Source organism: Streptopelia decaocto (genome assembly GCF_964273445.1).
Source record: "Streptopelia decaocto genome assembly, chromosome: 6".
In the NCBI taxonomy this organism is placed as follows: Eukaryota; Metazoa; Chordata; class Aves; order Columbiformes; family Columbidae; genus Streptopelia; species Streptopelia decaocto.
This window is the reverse complement of record NC_138660.1, coordinates 50294561-50309162: the sequence shown is the minus strand read 5'-3', so window position 1 is coordinate 50309162 and position 14602 is coordinate 50294561. Positions and strand designations below refer to the sequence as shown.

At 35.8% G+C, this 14602-nt stretch overlaps 1 protein-coding gene across 1 annotated transcript in view; it reads right to left on the bottom strand.

Moving 5' to 3' along the window:
* The window catches only part of FAP (fibroblast activation protein alpha), a 33873-nt gene extending 20194 nt beyond the window's left edge, over window positions 1-13679 (bottom strand). Inside the window, exons 1-11 of the mRNA XM_082056538.1 lie at window positions 13382-13679; window positions 13031-13115; window positions 7788-7883; window positions 5844-5938; window positions 5622-5696; window positions 5376-5428; window positions 4193-4265; window positions 3169-3289; window positions 2457-2611; window positions 1290-1393; window positions 834-969 (exon numbers count right to left, since the gene is read on the bottom strand). Coding sequence (XP_081912664.1) covers window positions 834-969; window positions 1290-1393; window positions 2457-2611; window positions 3169-3289; window positions 4193-4265; window positions 5376-5428; window positions 5622-5696; window positions 5844-5938; window positions 7788-7883; window positions 13031-13115; window positions 13382-13387 — 999 coding nt within the window. The 5' untranslated portion in view covers window positions 13388-13679. The remainder of the gene's footprint in view (window positions 1-833; window positions 970-1289; window positions 1394-2456; window positions 2612-3168; window positions 3290-4192; window positions 4266-5375; window positions 5429-5621; window positions 5697-5843; window positions 5939-7787; window positions 7884-13030; window positions 13116-13381) is intronic.
* Window positions 13680-14602: the final 923 nt, after the last annotated feature.

Genomic DNA, 14602 nt, shown 5'->3' with positions numbered 1-14602 from the left:
CTTTTAAAGAAAACATTTTTTTCAGAAAAGCTTCTGTACAGAAGATCTATAACTATCTACATATAGATATAGATAGCTAGGCCATCAAAGCTATCCTTCTGCTCAGCAGAGCACTGTTTCCCCTCCGAACTGTCTTAATGGTAGAACGACATTTTAGAACAAAATGTAGATCTACTGTTGCAATTGGCCTGAAGTTTTCTTTTCAGACTTGAAAAGGAGATTGTGTTTCTGAAAACTTGCCTGCTTTCTCCAACTGTATGAGTCAATAAGACAGAAAATTTTCTCCCTCTTGAAAACCTGCATCTTTATCTAATTTAACATTAATCATAAAGGACACGATTCAGTCAGACTTAGTATGTAATTTAAATGTAGTATAATAAGATTTTTAAAAAAATTTTAATAAGATTTTATTTACAAATCAGTAAAGATCCTATATGGTCCCAGGAAGCAGGAAGGAACTAAACAACAGTATTTAAAGCTGCTCAGTAACGTTCTTCTTATTTTTGTTGCTTTGATTGCTATTTAGGCCTCCCTAAAAAATATTTAGGTGATTTTATTCCTTGTTGGTGCGTTTAAATTTTTTCAGCCCTCTCCCAGCAATTAAAATATTGAAAAAGGTATAACTAGTAGATACAAGATAATGTGATCAAACATTGGAAAATTCAATTATGGCAGGCACAAAATTTTTTTCTAAAGAATTCAGGGCAAGCCTAAATATATTTGTGCAAGTAAGTCAGAGCAAGCTGTGCATTACAAGTTGGTGTTAAAATAGGTATGCAGATTAGCCAATGTTAACTTCAGCAATGCTAAATTTATATTTCCAACTTTATTACCTCTGGACAGTCCCAAGTATTTGAATTTTCTTTGAAGTCACAAATAGCTAAGACTGAAAAATTCTGGATTCTCCTTAGCCATTGCACACAGATCCGACTATCTGTTACCCAAGTAAGCCAAGTAAAATAGTGATCACTAAAAAATAAAAAAAAAGAAGAGAGGGGTTATTAAAGAACAGCAATGTGGAAGCGTTGCTACAGATTGTACCCCCCATATTGCTCTGTGGGAGAAAATAGCAAAGCTTCATTGTCTTAGGGATGGTATTTTTGGTCTTTCGTAACAACATATCATATGGACAGACAGAATCAAAACACATTTCTGGTTAGCTTCTGATTCATCTAGGAGATGAATATGGCAGTCTACTGTTAGAAACAGAAAACAATTCAGAGGTTCAAGCACTGAAAACAGACAAAAACTTTTTTAAAGAAGAGAAGACATATTTGCAGGCACACTACCTGGATGCTATGACTGCAGGAACTGGCACCTCCTTAGGACCAAATGCTTCAATGTTAATAGTATCAACAATAAATACTTTAACAGTAGGATTTTTAGCGCCAGCCTTCGAAGGAAATGCATCAAGTTATTCAAACAGGCTCTGAAGATTTCAGATCATAGAAAATTACAATACTTTTTGCAGAAAAGGAGATAAATTACAAAGGATGCATTCAGTTGGGTATAATAGGGCAAATGTGGTCATATAAGTATGCCACTTAGCTCTGCATCATTTCATATATAAAGAGGAAAACCTTTTAAACAGTCAAATTTAGTGCATTTCTATACAGAAAACATGCTTGATGGGAACCAGCACTCTATTTGCAGTGTGGATCTTTGCAGCACACACTAGACTTACTTTGGCATAAAACTCCAGGAATATGTTCACATGATTGTAAATGGTCTTTGACATCCCAGCTGTGAAATAAACTGGTTTAGCTTAAACTGATTTCATGCTTGCTTATTCATTGCATACATTATTAGTTTTTTAATTTTCCTCCATGTGTGGTCTAAACCATTTAGCTTTACTTTAGAATTGTAATCCAGCTGACAGGCAACTTCTTAAGACACATTAACATGATCACTTGCAATCATATGAACATGACAGGAGTCAGGAGAGCTTTCTAATACATGCTAAAGAAATGGCAATCCAAAACCTCAATGCCTTAGATCTGGCACTTGAAAGCAGTTAAAATCCAAAGCCCCTTGAGATCAAAAAGCACTATGAAGTGTGTAAATAAACTGAAGCTATCATAGCCTTTATTTTTCATAATAAAAAGGTCTCATAATTCATTTACTGTAATGAAAAATAACAACTGCATAGTTAACACATCACAATAAGCAAACCAAACTGAAAAAAGCAAGGCTTGATCATGCAAGCATGCACTTTTGCACATACTTTTTACTTACAGGAGTAATTCCATTTATTTCACTTACATTATGACATATCTACAGTTTTGAATGTACCTATACCCTTTCAGAACTTGGCCTAAGTTTGTTTTCTTGCTTTAATTTAGGCTACAATGGATTTAACCACTGTAATACAACTATTTTTTTAAGCACAGTTACTTTTATCATTGTCATAACTGATTTCTCAACAGAAAGTAAGTGAAAAGAATGAGAATACATACCTTTGGGTATGGGATAATTATTTTTCTAGGATACTGGTCCTCACCAAAATATGAATATTCAATCACTGGTATGTCAGAATCATTAAATTGTACGTATGCTAAATATTTTCCACTTGGAGACCACCACAGTGCATATTTTGTCGCTAGCATCTCCTCTGAGGATAAGAAAATAATTCATAATAGTTTATCATTGTAATCTATGTATCTTCTAATCTATTTTAACACTCTACTATTAGCAACCTAGACACGTAAAGAGAGTTGTACTAAATAAATAACACCAAATGTAGTGCAAAACATCTCAATTCTGAAAGGCCTTAAGAACTCTTGAAACAGGCACACAAATCCCATTTAACTCACTTGGGTTTTTCATATTTGCGTGTGCATTTTTTTTTTTATAAATGCACAAAAATGCTGAATTTTCACCCAAATAAAAACTTCCATTAAAACTTATTTTCCAACTGCTGCCTGTGCAGCAGCAGGAAGCCCAGTTTGTAAAGTTCTGATATAGTTTCAGTAGCAAAAAACTCAGGATTTTGGTTACACACTATGAATACAAAACACAGTCATTTTATGGCAAATAAAATATGGAAATGAAGTAACCCATAGGGTTAGTTCATAATGTATCATCACAGGTATTTTAGAATGGATTGTGAGAACCAGGTGATCTAAACAAAGCATTTAACATGTTAGTTGCACTTCAAGATTTACTTACCTTCATAGACCCAATCAGGAATCCCATTAAATATTTCATTCTGTTTTCCATCACTAGTTATTTTAATTGGTGCCTCTCTTGGACTTTGCTTCAAATAAATATTATTCTGATACACATATACCTAAAGGCAAGAAAGTATTTCTTATGAATATAGGCACCACTAACAGAGGTTAGAGTAAGATCTTCTGCAGTCAATGCTCTTACATTATACCAAATAGAAAATATAATGAATAGAAAATAGAACATAAATGCTACACTAAAAGCCCTTGAAAATTCTGCAACAGTAGGTACCTCAGTAAATAAATTATGCATTACAGGCCAAATTCTATGTTCAGTTATGTCAGAATAAATCCTGAACAACTCCTTTGATTTTCATAAACTTCAGAGGATTCTGTGTCTCGCTTTGGTGTGGAAAGTCATTAAGCAAAAAAAATATAAAGCTTTGAAACTCACTAAAATTGCTGTATTTTTTTTAAGAGACACTCAGACAAAGTGTTTTGTGACTTTTCCTTCTGGTTCCCCCAAAAGTAGGAGACAAAAACAAGTACAGAAAGACTAAAAAGAAAATTATTTAACTTTTCTAAGCCTGTCTAGGTGACGTGAGATGAGACAAAAAAAAAGTTATACTCTGTCTCGGCTTATTTGTTCCTTTCTAGTAAATTAGTTATCAGAAGAGAGTTCTTGCAAGAAATGCTTGCAGGCCTTCATTATCTCTAAATTTCAATCAAATGAATGGACATGTGGTTAAGAAACAAGCACCAAACCCATCACTTTCTGAGAAAATAATGCCTTTTGAACCTATAACCATTTGTTAGCAACATCAATGTAACATTTTAACTACTTCGTGCTTTAAATTAAAAACAAAGCAACTCTCAGATGAAATACGAGCACTATTGTATAGAAACATCACACACTATTAGTACTAGGAAGGTTGGAAACCAAACAAAATAACAACAAAGGACAAATAAATGTCTTCTAGCCACACAAAGCAAAATTATTCTAGCACTTGGTTATCTTTACTGACCAATTTGTGTCCAACGGGTGACCAGGATATATACTGAATTTTATGTGGAAGCTGATTTTCTGTTACAAAACCACTAAAAAAAGGAAAGAAGTTGAGATGGCTTTTTGAGCACAGTGCAAATGGATCATTAAACTCTAGATTAATCTAAAATTCATGAAGGGCTATATTTTCTAACAGCTTTTTGTTTCTTGAGCAATGCAAAATTTAGCCAGGCAGTGAGACATGCAGCAATGTGATGGCGTGCACCAGTGCTGGCAAAGACTTGCAACTCGACCCGTTGAAAACATATTCAGCAGCCTAAGGAGACAGCCTTATCTCTTCCAAAATGCTGCACAAGCACCTATAGTCGTCTACTTGATCTGAAATCTGCATTAGAGTCTCAGCAAATTATTGGGAAATGTGAATTCAGGATATAGCATGCTGAGGCAAGCAGGACAACAGCATTAATACCATTTGTGAAGGATCATGAGCCACATGCAGTACCTCTCTACTCACATTAGCTTGCAGGAATCTTTTCCTGTCACCTTGAGCCAACAGCTTTCCAAGAATGGAGCAGCTCAGTGCAGCTTCTCTTGCACAAAACTAAGAAGCATTGGCCATGCTGCTACTTGGCATAAAAAGGTGACTGGGGAGGCAGATGGCCTCCTTCAAACTTGGGTGGAAAGAGAAGTGGTTTGAGGAAGATCTTGGTAAAGAGAGCAAATGCCATAGGAGAAGCTGCAAACTTTTGAACGACCCAAGATGGACTGTCACAAGATCACTGGAGGGCTAAAGGACATGTGAGAGTTTTAGGAAAGCCAAAGATTAGATCACACATTAAAAGGATGAATTAGACAACAGAAGGGCATGAAAGCTTAAGGTGTGAAACTGAAGTAGACTCAAGCAGCCAAGACAGGGTGGGAGAAAATTATGCAAAGAAGGAAAAAAGATGAGAATCTTGAACAGTGAAAGTTTCAGGGCATAAAATAGGAACCAGCCCAGATACCTTGATGAGTAGATGAAAGACCTGTATGATTTTCTTAGAGGTAATTTTTTTTCAAGCAAATAATTAACCTGACAGATTCAGGCAAAAGCAAAGCAGGGTGGTAGTCACATTACTATACAGTTTTTCAGTGGAAATGCTTGCAAGCACATCACTACAGAGTATTCACCAGGGCTCTCTGTAAGAAATATGAGGCCTTACCCATATATCAGATCATAAATGTGGTATGATGCTGTATAAGAGTATCTCCACAGCTGCAAAAATTAAGCAAGAAAATAGTGTTATTAACTTGAAAAAACATAATATAATTAAAAATAATTAGCTGCCTTTTCATAGCCTATCCCTTTATCAAGAAAGTACCAAGAAACATTTATCCACAGTGAGCACAATCAACAAAATACTAAATGAAACCAAACGTTTCATTGAGTAATAGATTAAAACAATTACCTTTGAATAATTGCTTTCCAAAGCTATGAAATATTTGTCTGATGACAACACATAATTTGAAGCATTAACTTGTTTCTGAAAGATTAAGAAGTAGATTAGATTATAGCAAAAAAACTTTATATACGGATTTGATGAGTCAGGTTTTAATCCACTCACTTTTAAACAGGTACTTGAACTGCAAATGCATTTTGTTGCCTTTTTATTAATTGAAAATATACATACCATTGTGCTGTTAGTCATGATGGTAGTTGGGTAGTTCATTTCAACATTGTAAAGAACAATATCATCTTCTGCAGACTGATGAAGATATTCATTATCTTTATAAACAAGACAAAAAGGCTGTCACCTTGCACAGAAGATACTATAGAACAGAAATATTTATCAAAATATTCACACTCCTGTCCATGAATAGATTTTGAGCAAATGTATTTTGGCATCCGCATTAAGAATGTTTTTCTTCTAATGATGCTAAGGTACAGACTTACCAACAAACTGTCTTCAGGGTTCTGGAGTATGTTCTCAAGATTACACACTGCACACAGAATCAGCTAGTTAACTGTATAATTAAATGCCAGTAATGTCTGATCAAGAATACCAGGGATAGATCTGATCTTTGCTTATAATTTCACCAGAACATTCTCATTTGCACAGATTCGGCAGGTAACAGTAGAACCATGTAATTGACCTTACATAAATGATACCACCCTTTCTCACACAGGTCCCACGAACTGAGGGTCAGTGGCCTTCAATGAGGGTGGAATTTAATCCTACCTGTGCTCAAGACCTGAGCCATAGTTTGGTAAAGAATGAAGATCAGAATTTTAGTTTCACATTATTATTTTTACTGCTATAAACAGAGAGAAAGAATTACATACTTGGTGTAGGTAAAGAGAGAGAGACTTAACAGTTTAAAAGCAGCCTGAAAAATTGTATAAGGTGTTAATTTTTAGGAAATTAGCTCACTGGTGGATCTTTTGAGCACAATTCTACGATAAGTGTAACAACATTTGTGGTGATCTCAGGCCTTCTAAGGAAGAGATATTAAATTTTAACTCCTGCTTCAGAAGGAAAGTAGGTATTCAGAATGCTGTAGGCATGGCTATCTATGGAATCTATGTCATGACTTTTGCATGAGTTTTGTGACTGTTAAGAGGAAAGATAACTCTAAGTGAGAAGGATATAAAGGGGGAAGGACAATGCTGGGTTTAGGTGATATGCTGCCTACATACTTCAGAGAGAATTCTAACAAATGGTGACCTAAGTTTTAAATCATACAAGTGATGCCAACATACTTCAAATTGTTAATTGTAAAACCTGAACTGCTGCTGGCAATATCCTGGAACACTTCAGTTCAGTTCTAAATTTGTGGGTTGAAACTAACTTGGTAAGACTCCATGTGAACTGTACTATGTTTCTTGTCCCTAGTCAGAGAACATTAATTGCCTGAGGCAGCACATAACAGGAGTGGAAATAGCGCGTGTACTCAAACGCAATCCACTCCAGCTCAAGCCTTCTGGTGCTGCTGCGATTCAATGATAACAAGGCTCGTACTTCAGCCAGCCACAGATACATATTATCAGCAGCAATTAACTTCATGTCTTTATGTTCTACTTTAAGGAACTTGCTTAGAAACCCAACCTTATTTTCCATGCAATGCATTGGAACTCAGGAATTTCAGTAGTGTCAGCATTTCCTTAAACAAGATAAGAACAGTTGGACTCATTGCAGAGCTAGGTACTACTGAAAACAAAGAAAGGAACCTGTAAGACAGGCAATCTCAATTATTACAAATGGTACATGAAAAAGTTCTGTGACAAACACAAACTAGCAGATTGCTTAAAAAATTACTGACACATTGACATATTTCTTTCACTTGCTGCAATGAATATGACAGTAAAATAAATAAAACACTGAAGGCCTCTATAAAATTATAGTTTATACTTGACTCAAAGATGTCTGTTGAAACATAAAATACCTGGAACTTCTAGAATGACTGACAAAAGTATAAATTTCAACTGTAAATTTTGACTAGCAGGTTGTTTAATTTCATAGTTATCATTCATTCACAGTAGAGCTAGAAGAAAAATACGTTTCTGAGTCGTGTAAACTAGTCTGAAAATATGTATTAGAAAGGCCTATGTATGTTTGAGAAAAAGTTTTACTTACCTGACACCCAATATGGAAAAAATGTTTTATATTGGAAGTTTCCATTCAGATAATCCTCCAATGTAAGAGCTCTGGGACCATCATCTGTGCTGACAACTAAGAATAAGACAGAAAGTTTCTGTTAATGCAATGCTGTTAAATGGAAAAAAAAAAAAAAAAAAAAAGAGAGAAAAAAATAAGTAATCACTAGTCATAGATTTCCTTTTTTTTTTTTTTTTTTTTTTTTCCCCCCCCAATATTTAACACCAGGGAACATCAAGGACAGCATGATCCTGGAGTTATGCACACAGTAGGTATAGCAGAAAGGAAACTTCTCTGTTACTGGTCTGATAAGGTGCTTCAGCCTCTGAAGGATGCACTTTTAGGAATAAAAAATTATAAAATAGACTATTTTACCCAGTTATTTATTCACTCAAACATATTTACTTGTAGAATCTGAGAGTGCAAGAAAAGCATTTTCCAAATATTTTTAAAGCAAGGGTTTAATGAACTTGTGTGGTATGTAGAGACAACTATTTTAATAAGAACCTGAACATATTCAGTAGAGAGTTCAACAACAGGATGTGCATACAAACTCCTTCTGACAAATCTCATAAATGCCTCATCAAACAGTGTTAGAAGGTGGATATAAGGCTTGCTAAATAATCATCATCCACATATATTTCCTAGTAGCCACATGAAAGGAATAGATGAAGGTATGTTGGTAAAAATAATGCTGAAAAGTAATGAATGAGTGAATGTAAACTTCTACTTTTTACTTAATGCTGCAAAAGAAAATTGGTAATGATTCTGGAGAGACAACAGGTACTTAGATATTTGATTTCTAAGTAGATCAGATACTTGAACAGAAATAATACACAAAATCGTGGCTGGTTTTGTGGCTCTTCTCTTACTATTTCTCCCCAAAGTGAAACATCTTAAGCTAGGGCAGAATTTAAAAGAAAATTTAAGGACAATCAGCTGGATGAGGAGAGGGTAATGCTGAAAAGGCTGCCTTGCTAAGTGCATGGAAATTAAAAATTCCATTATAAAAATGTAATAATAAAAAAAAACCCAAACAAACAAAAAAAAGAAGAATTGTGTAGTTTACAAGAGAAAGAATACTCAAAACATTTAATCCTTGAAAGACATAGGAACATTTCTGTTAAAGGCCAGTTTTTAATGTTCAGTACCATAATAATAGCAGTGTTTATGTCTAGGCATCCTGGATTCTATGCTTTTCTCCTTAAAATCAAGGGGATTTTTGCCATGGTCTTCAGTGGTAGTAGGGATGTCACTCTGCAGCCTAGTAGCTTTCTGCCACTTCCCGTTTGTTCCTTCAGAGCTCTCAGATGACAGCCAGATAGTCAAGATGACTCATTGCCCTCAGGTTTCCTATCATGCTCCATCACTTCTTCATTACGGTCCCTCTCTGTTAAGATCACACTGACTTCCTGAGAAATGTTTCTTCACAGTCTCTTGTACGGTACTTTCTAATGATAAAATATGTTTTCTTCTGCTAAGTGAGTATTACTTACTGTAGAATACACATGTCCGGTTGACTGTTGATACTAGCCTTGTCTGCACTAATGCAGAAGAAAGCTGTCATGAGAAATAAAACTGAATGCCAATCCATAGGCAAAAGCCTATCAGTATAAACTCTGAGCTAGCAATATGTTCAGAAAATATTAGTATCCAAGAAGTTCAATAGGAAGTTAATTCCTCTTGCTAGCACCATGACTGTGAATTAGAGATCCTTGATACATTAACGATAAGCATAGAAGATGGCAAACTCTTAAAAAAATGCATAGAAAATAGTTCCAAAGAACACTCCACTTCTGTTTATATTGTGATGATTACTTATCACTAGCTTTCAGTTTAAATTATTTAAGTAAACATGCCTACTATCAAAAGAAGTCCACGGTTCAGATTTATGTCCATGGTTGTGTGTATGGGAAGCCTAAATTTGCAGTCCTGTTTGATACCTTAATCTGGTAAAGTTTCCTGTTTCCTTCTCTCAGTTTAAGATGATTTTTCACTAAAAAGACAAGTAATATCACAAATGCCTCATCTTTGGTCTAATTTTCACAGCTTTAATTTAAACCTTTACTCCGTTAGCCGTCTCACCCTTACATACTTAATATTCTGTGATAATTTCTTGTGACTGGTAATGATTTTAAATGTGTCCACTCCTATCTGAATTTCTACCAGTGGACTGCAAAAAATCTAAACATAACTATTTCTTACTTGATTACTTATAATTTTGAATGCTTGTTTCTAGGCAACAGAAAAGATATTTAAATGTTTTAATTAAAAGCAGCATCTTTAATTGTTTTCCATAATTGTTGCTGATTCTTTCTTCTGTAACTAAAGACTGGTTCAATAATAGTATTCGAGATGTCTGCTCACAGAACAGACCCTACCATGAAAATTACATGTCTGCAGCACTATTTAGATGTTGATTTGGATGGCTGTTGGTAGGCTTGGTAAGTTTTTTTGTTGTGTTTTATTTCTCTGTGAAATAACAAAGATTTAAAAAGTTGCCCAGGGACAAAAAGGAAGCAAATAGCAGAGCCAGCCACAGAAATGAAAGCTTACCAAGTTCTAGCTTTGCTCTTTTCCCTTTACCATCCCACTGTCTTAGTTTTAATCCTTTGTGGTCCACTTGCATTCATTTACAGGGTGTAGTTATTCATTAAAAATAGCAGAAGATTAATTTGGAACCTAAGCAATACTTTCAGTTAATTTTAACTCTGCTTGTGGTTCCACTGTTGCTTTCGACTGCAGGCACGTGTTTTCTTTCTTGTCATGCTGCAGAAGAGCAGGACTAGGTACACCAGTGTACAAGTGAAAAAAACCTTTCTGAACTTTTTAGAGTTGGGCTTTTATAGCTGAGTTATCATAGTAAGGTAATCTCAGAGCATATTCCTAACTCAAAGAAATATAAAAAAACCCCAATAATTTCTTAGGCATAAAAGTCACTCACTATATTGAGATTGCCTGCCCTGCTCTTCTCAGCCCACAGAAATTGTGTAATAACTGCAACTAAGTATTTCTCCCTTATCCTCTCCAAACATAAAAATATTTTCCAGTATAACTTTTGAAAATTTTTCACATTTTTATACTCTTCCATGTGTAAAATAAAACCAGTTATCATATTTTGAGAAGTTTGAAGAACATGAAATTACTAGAAACTTAGCAGACGAAAACAGAACTAAGTATTTCTTCCAGTTCATTCAGAATTACAGAAGACGTTTCTATTTGCTGATTCCTTAAGCAGAAATTTAGTCTGTCTATGTCTATACATTTTTCATATGCAATTAATTGTCTTTCTAGATTGCCACAACCTTCTAGTTAAGTAGTAGTAAAGGTAGGATACACAAAGAACATTGCATCTCTGTAGCTATTTCCTGCCTGTCTTCAACTTGCAAAATTTAGAACTGCAAAATTTATTTATATTTTTTTCTTTTACAACTGATCAGTAGACCACTAAGAACTCAAAAAGGTTTAGGCATTTAAGGCGATAACTGCAGCACTTGCAGTTCCACCTGATAATAAGACACCATAATCAGAATTGTTCAACATAATTGTGTGCTCAAAATAATTGTGTGTTCCACAATTATCTAAAATGCTACTTCAAAAGCATTCTGTAAAGTAAGATAAATTCTTTATCATTCTACTGGATGTAAATGTCATGTCTGATATGACTGGTTACCAAGCATTATTCCAAGAAAACACAGAGATGTGAAAAGAGTTCTTTGTAATGTCTCAGTTACTGAAGAGGCTCAGGCTAACACCAGTGAGCTGGTATGTGATAACTTCAGAAGGGAAAAATATATTCACTTCCTTCTACAGTACCTTCCAGGATTTTTACCAACTTTTTTGGGCTGCCAAACCAGTCCTTGGTCTCCAGGCTCTTTTGTTTCCTCAATGACTCTTTTGTTTCCTTAGTGCTCTTTCTTATTTAAATCCCATAAAAATATTTTGCCCTGTCTTAACAGGCAGACTTGTTATGTGTAAGTCTGACTCGATATCATACATATATCTAGTAATGACAGCTCAGGTTTGACCATGTTTAAACTAGCCAGAAAATCTGGCAACCCATCATTGACAGTGAAAGTCAAACCTACCTCTCTGAAATGCTTTCTCTTCCTAGCATTGCCCCTCCCACCTTGATACAATCTATCCTCACATTCACATGCTGCATAACAGAATCAACCCAAACTGCTTCAGAAACCTCTAACCCCTCTCCCAACGAAACAGCCTATGATAATCATATTTCACAGAAATATTTGGTAGGAAAGAGATTTCACCTTTCACAAAACACCCATATTAACTACAGGACTTAACTTTCACATGACTTAAGCAGATAGCCAATTTTATAACATTTAGTTGTAAATGCAAAACTGATTTCTTCATCTCAGTCACCCTGCCAACACATGAAAAAAGAATAATAGAATCCCTTTAACTAGATACTGTTACTGCTTTTTGTAACTATTTTAATTATTTCAGAGGCATTCAATTAATCTGCTGTAGTGTACTTAAAGTGCCCTTACAATACCTCTCATAGGAAAAAAATTACCATCAAATCAGTGCCACTCATGCTCTAAATTTTAAACCACACTCAATTCGAACTTTACCAGAGGACTCAGCAGACCCCACTGTGTTGATTTACCTAGAGCTGGCATAATAATACTGGAGCAAACTAGGTATCCTTATTTTATACAATGCTGAGTTTACTTTCACATGCAATCTCAAATATGTTCACAAACAATTCCTTATATCCTACCTGTAACAAAATGTTTAACTTGTAATTGAGTAGAGAACTTCTGTAATTATTACACAACCTTTTAAAAGAAAATACAGTCTCACCAAGCTAAAAGCCATTACTAAGAGTTTGTGAGACTCTCCCAAACTCTAACCCACTACCCTCCCCGCCCCCCCCCCCCCCCCCCCGCATAATATGAGGAGATCTGAGAATTATTTTTGCAGTCCTGTCTAAGAACATTATATATCATACATAATAACGTTAATTCAGGTGCTTTTCACTTCAAGGAGTTCCTTGTTTCAACATCTGCTGGCATTTCAGTTGGATCTTTAGGATATTTTAGCTGTCAGTACATTTCTGTAAAGCGATATAGATAAAGCCATAACAATTTTGACAGGACAATCCTAAAGATTATTTCACAAACTTCTGTGACTTTAGAAGCCATAATGACTAAAGATACTATGTTTTACACTTCACTAGATTATAAATGCCTTACCTCTTGACGGAAGCAGTATAATACACATAAGTAATAAGGAAAGCAAAAGGCATATAACCACGCCAAATATTATTTTTAGCCGGGTCTGCAAAACAGAAACAAACAATAACCACATTTCTAATATTATCTGAAAACACACTTCTATGGCTTCTAAACAATTAAATCCTCCCACTCTAACTGCTGTCCAAGCAACAAGCAACAAATGTTCCTGCGGTACATTTGAAAATACTTCCCTTTCCTTTTTCTTTAAAACAAATACCTTCAGATCAGTGCCCAGCCTTGTGCAATAGCAGACAGTTTAAAACAACAGATGTAAATTTTATCAAAAGCTGAATTCAGCAGCATACAGACCTTCATTTTCCTGCTGTATTCTAAAAGAATGTAAATTCTCTTCTGGGTGTTGGTCAGTGGAAGAGGAGTTTGAAAAGGCAGTGTCTGTTCTCACAGTTGGAGACCAAACCTCTGGCAGCCTTTTTTTTTTTTTTTTTTTTTCCCCTACATACTTTCGAAAACTGTGCCAAATTTCAGTGTTTTTCCATAAAATTAGAAACAGGCTTTCAGGGAAGTTCTTCAACGAGAAGTGGGCAGTGGGTGCCTATAGGGGTGGTGATGAAATACTTCGCATGGATGTGAGCTGTAACCAACATCTGCTTACACTAACTTAAGGGTTTTATGACTCAACAGTTACTTGATATGTACTGTTTTTCACTGAAAAGTATCTACTGTGTATTTTGGCAATCCTCACATTCTCGGGACATAGTCATGACCTTTTTTCTACTTTCTACAGAAAAAAGAAAATCCAATAGCTTTATAGTTTATATATAATTGATGCATGTTTACATTCTAAAATAATAAACAATGGCATAAATATGCAAAACAAGAAGCAGAAACAGATACTGTTAATGTCTTCCACACATAAGGAGAATTACATTTTTCTCATAAAACTGAAAACTTCTATAGGCTACGTAACAGAGCTTAGATAAGTAAATATTTACTGGCCCAGTGCAAATTCCAACACAGTGCTTAAACCACCAATTGCACGTTATTTTATTTAGCTCACTGAAATGAGGTCAACTGAAAACAGGGAAAATTTCCCTTGAGACCACGGTGTCAAGTTACATAAAAGATACCTCAGCAGAGAAAAGAAACCCTCGGAAAATGAAGTAAAAAAATGGTGTGCTCATTAGACTAACTTTACCCAAATTGTTCTAACTACTAGTCTTCTTCAGAGCCCCTCTGTGTTGTGCTAGCGAAGGAGGGCAGCGCCGGCAGCCCGTACCACGCTCCTTCCCCTCAACCGAGTCTCCACATCGGCCACCGCCGGTACCGCGGGAGGGGGAAGTAACGGTCGGGCGCGTGGGGGAGGCAGTAACGGTCGGCGGTGAGTAGACACGCTGCCCCCTGGCGGCCGCGCGCCCCGCAGCGCCGCAATCCGGGCTGAACAGACTCAGAAACGTTTAAACGAGGCAGCACATTGTGGGCTGGTAGCGCGGTTTAGCCGGCCGACGCATAGTCCGGTATCCCGCTGGTATCCAGCACCCCCAGGGGCACCTTGCCCTGTTGCCTCCTTTC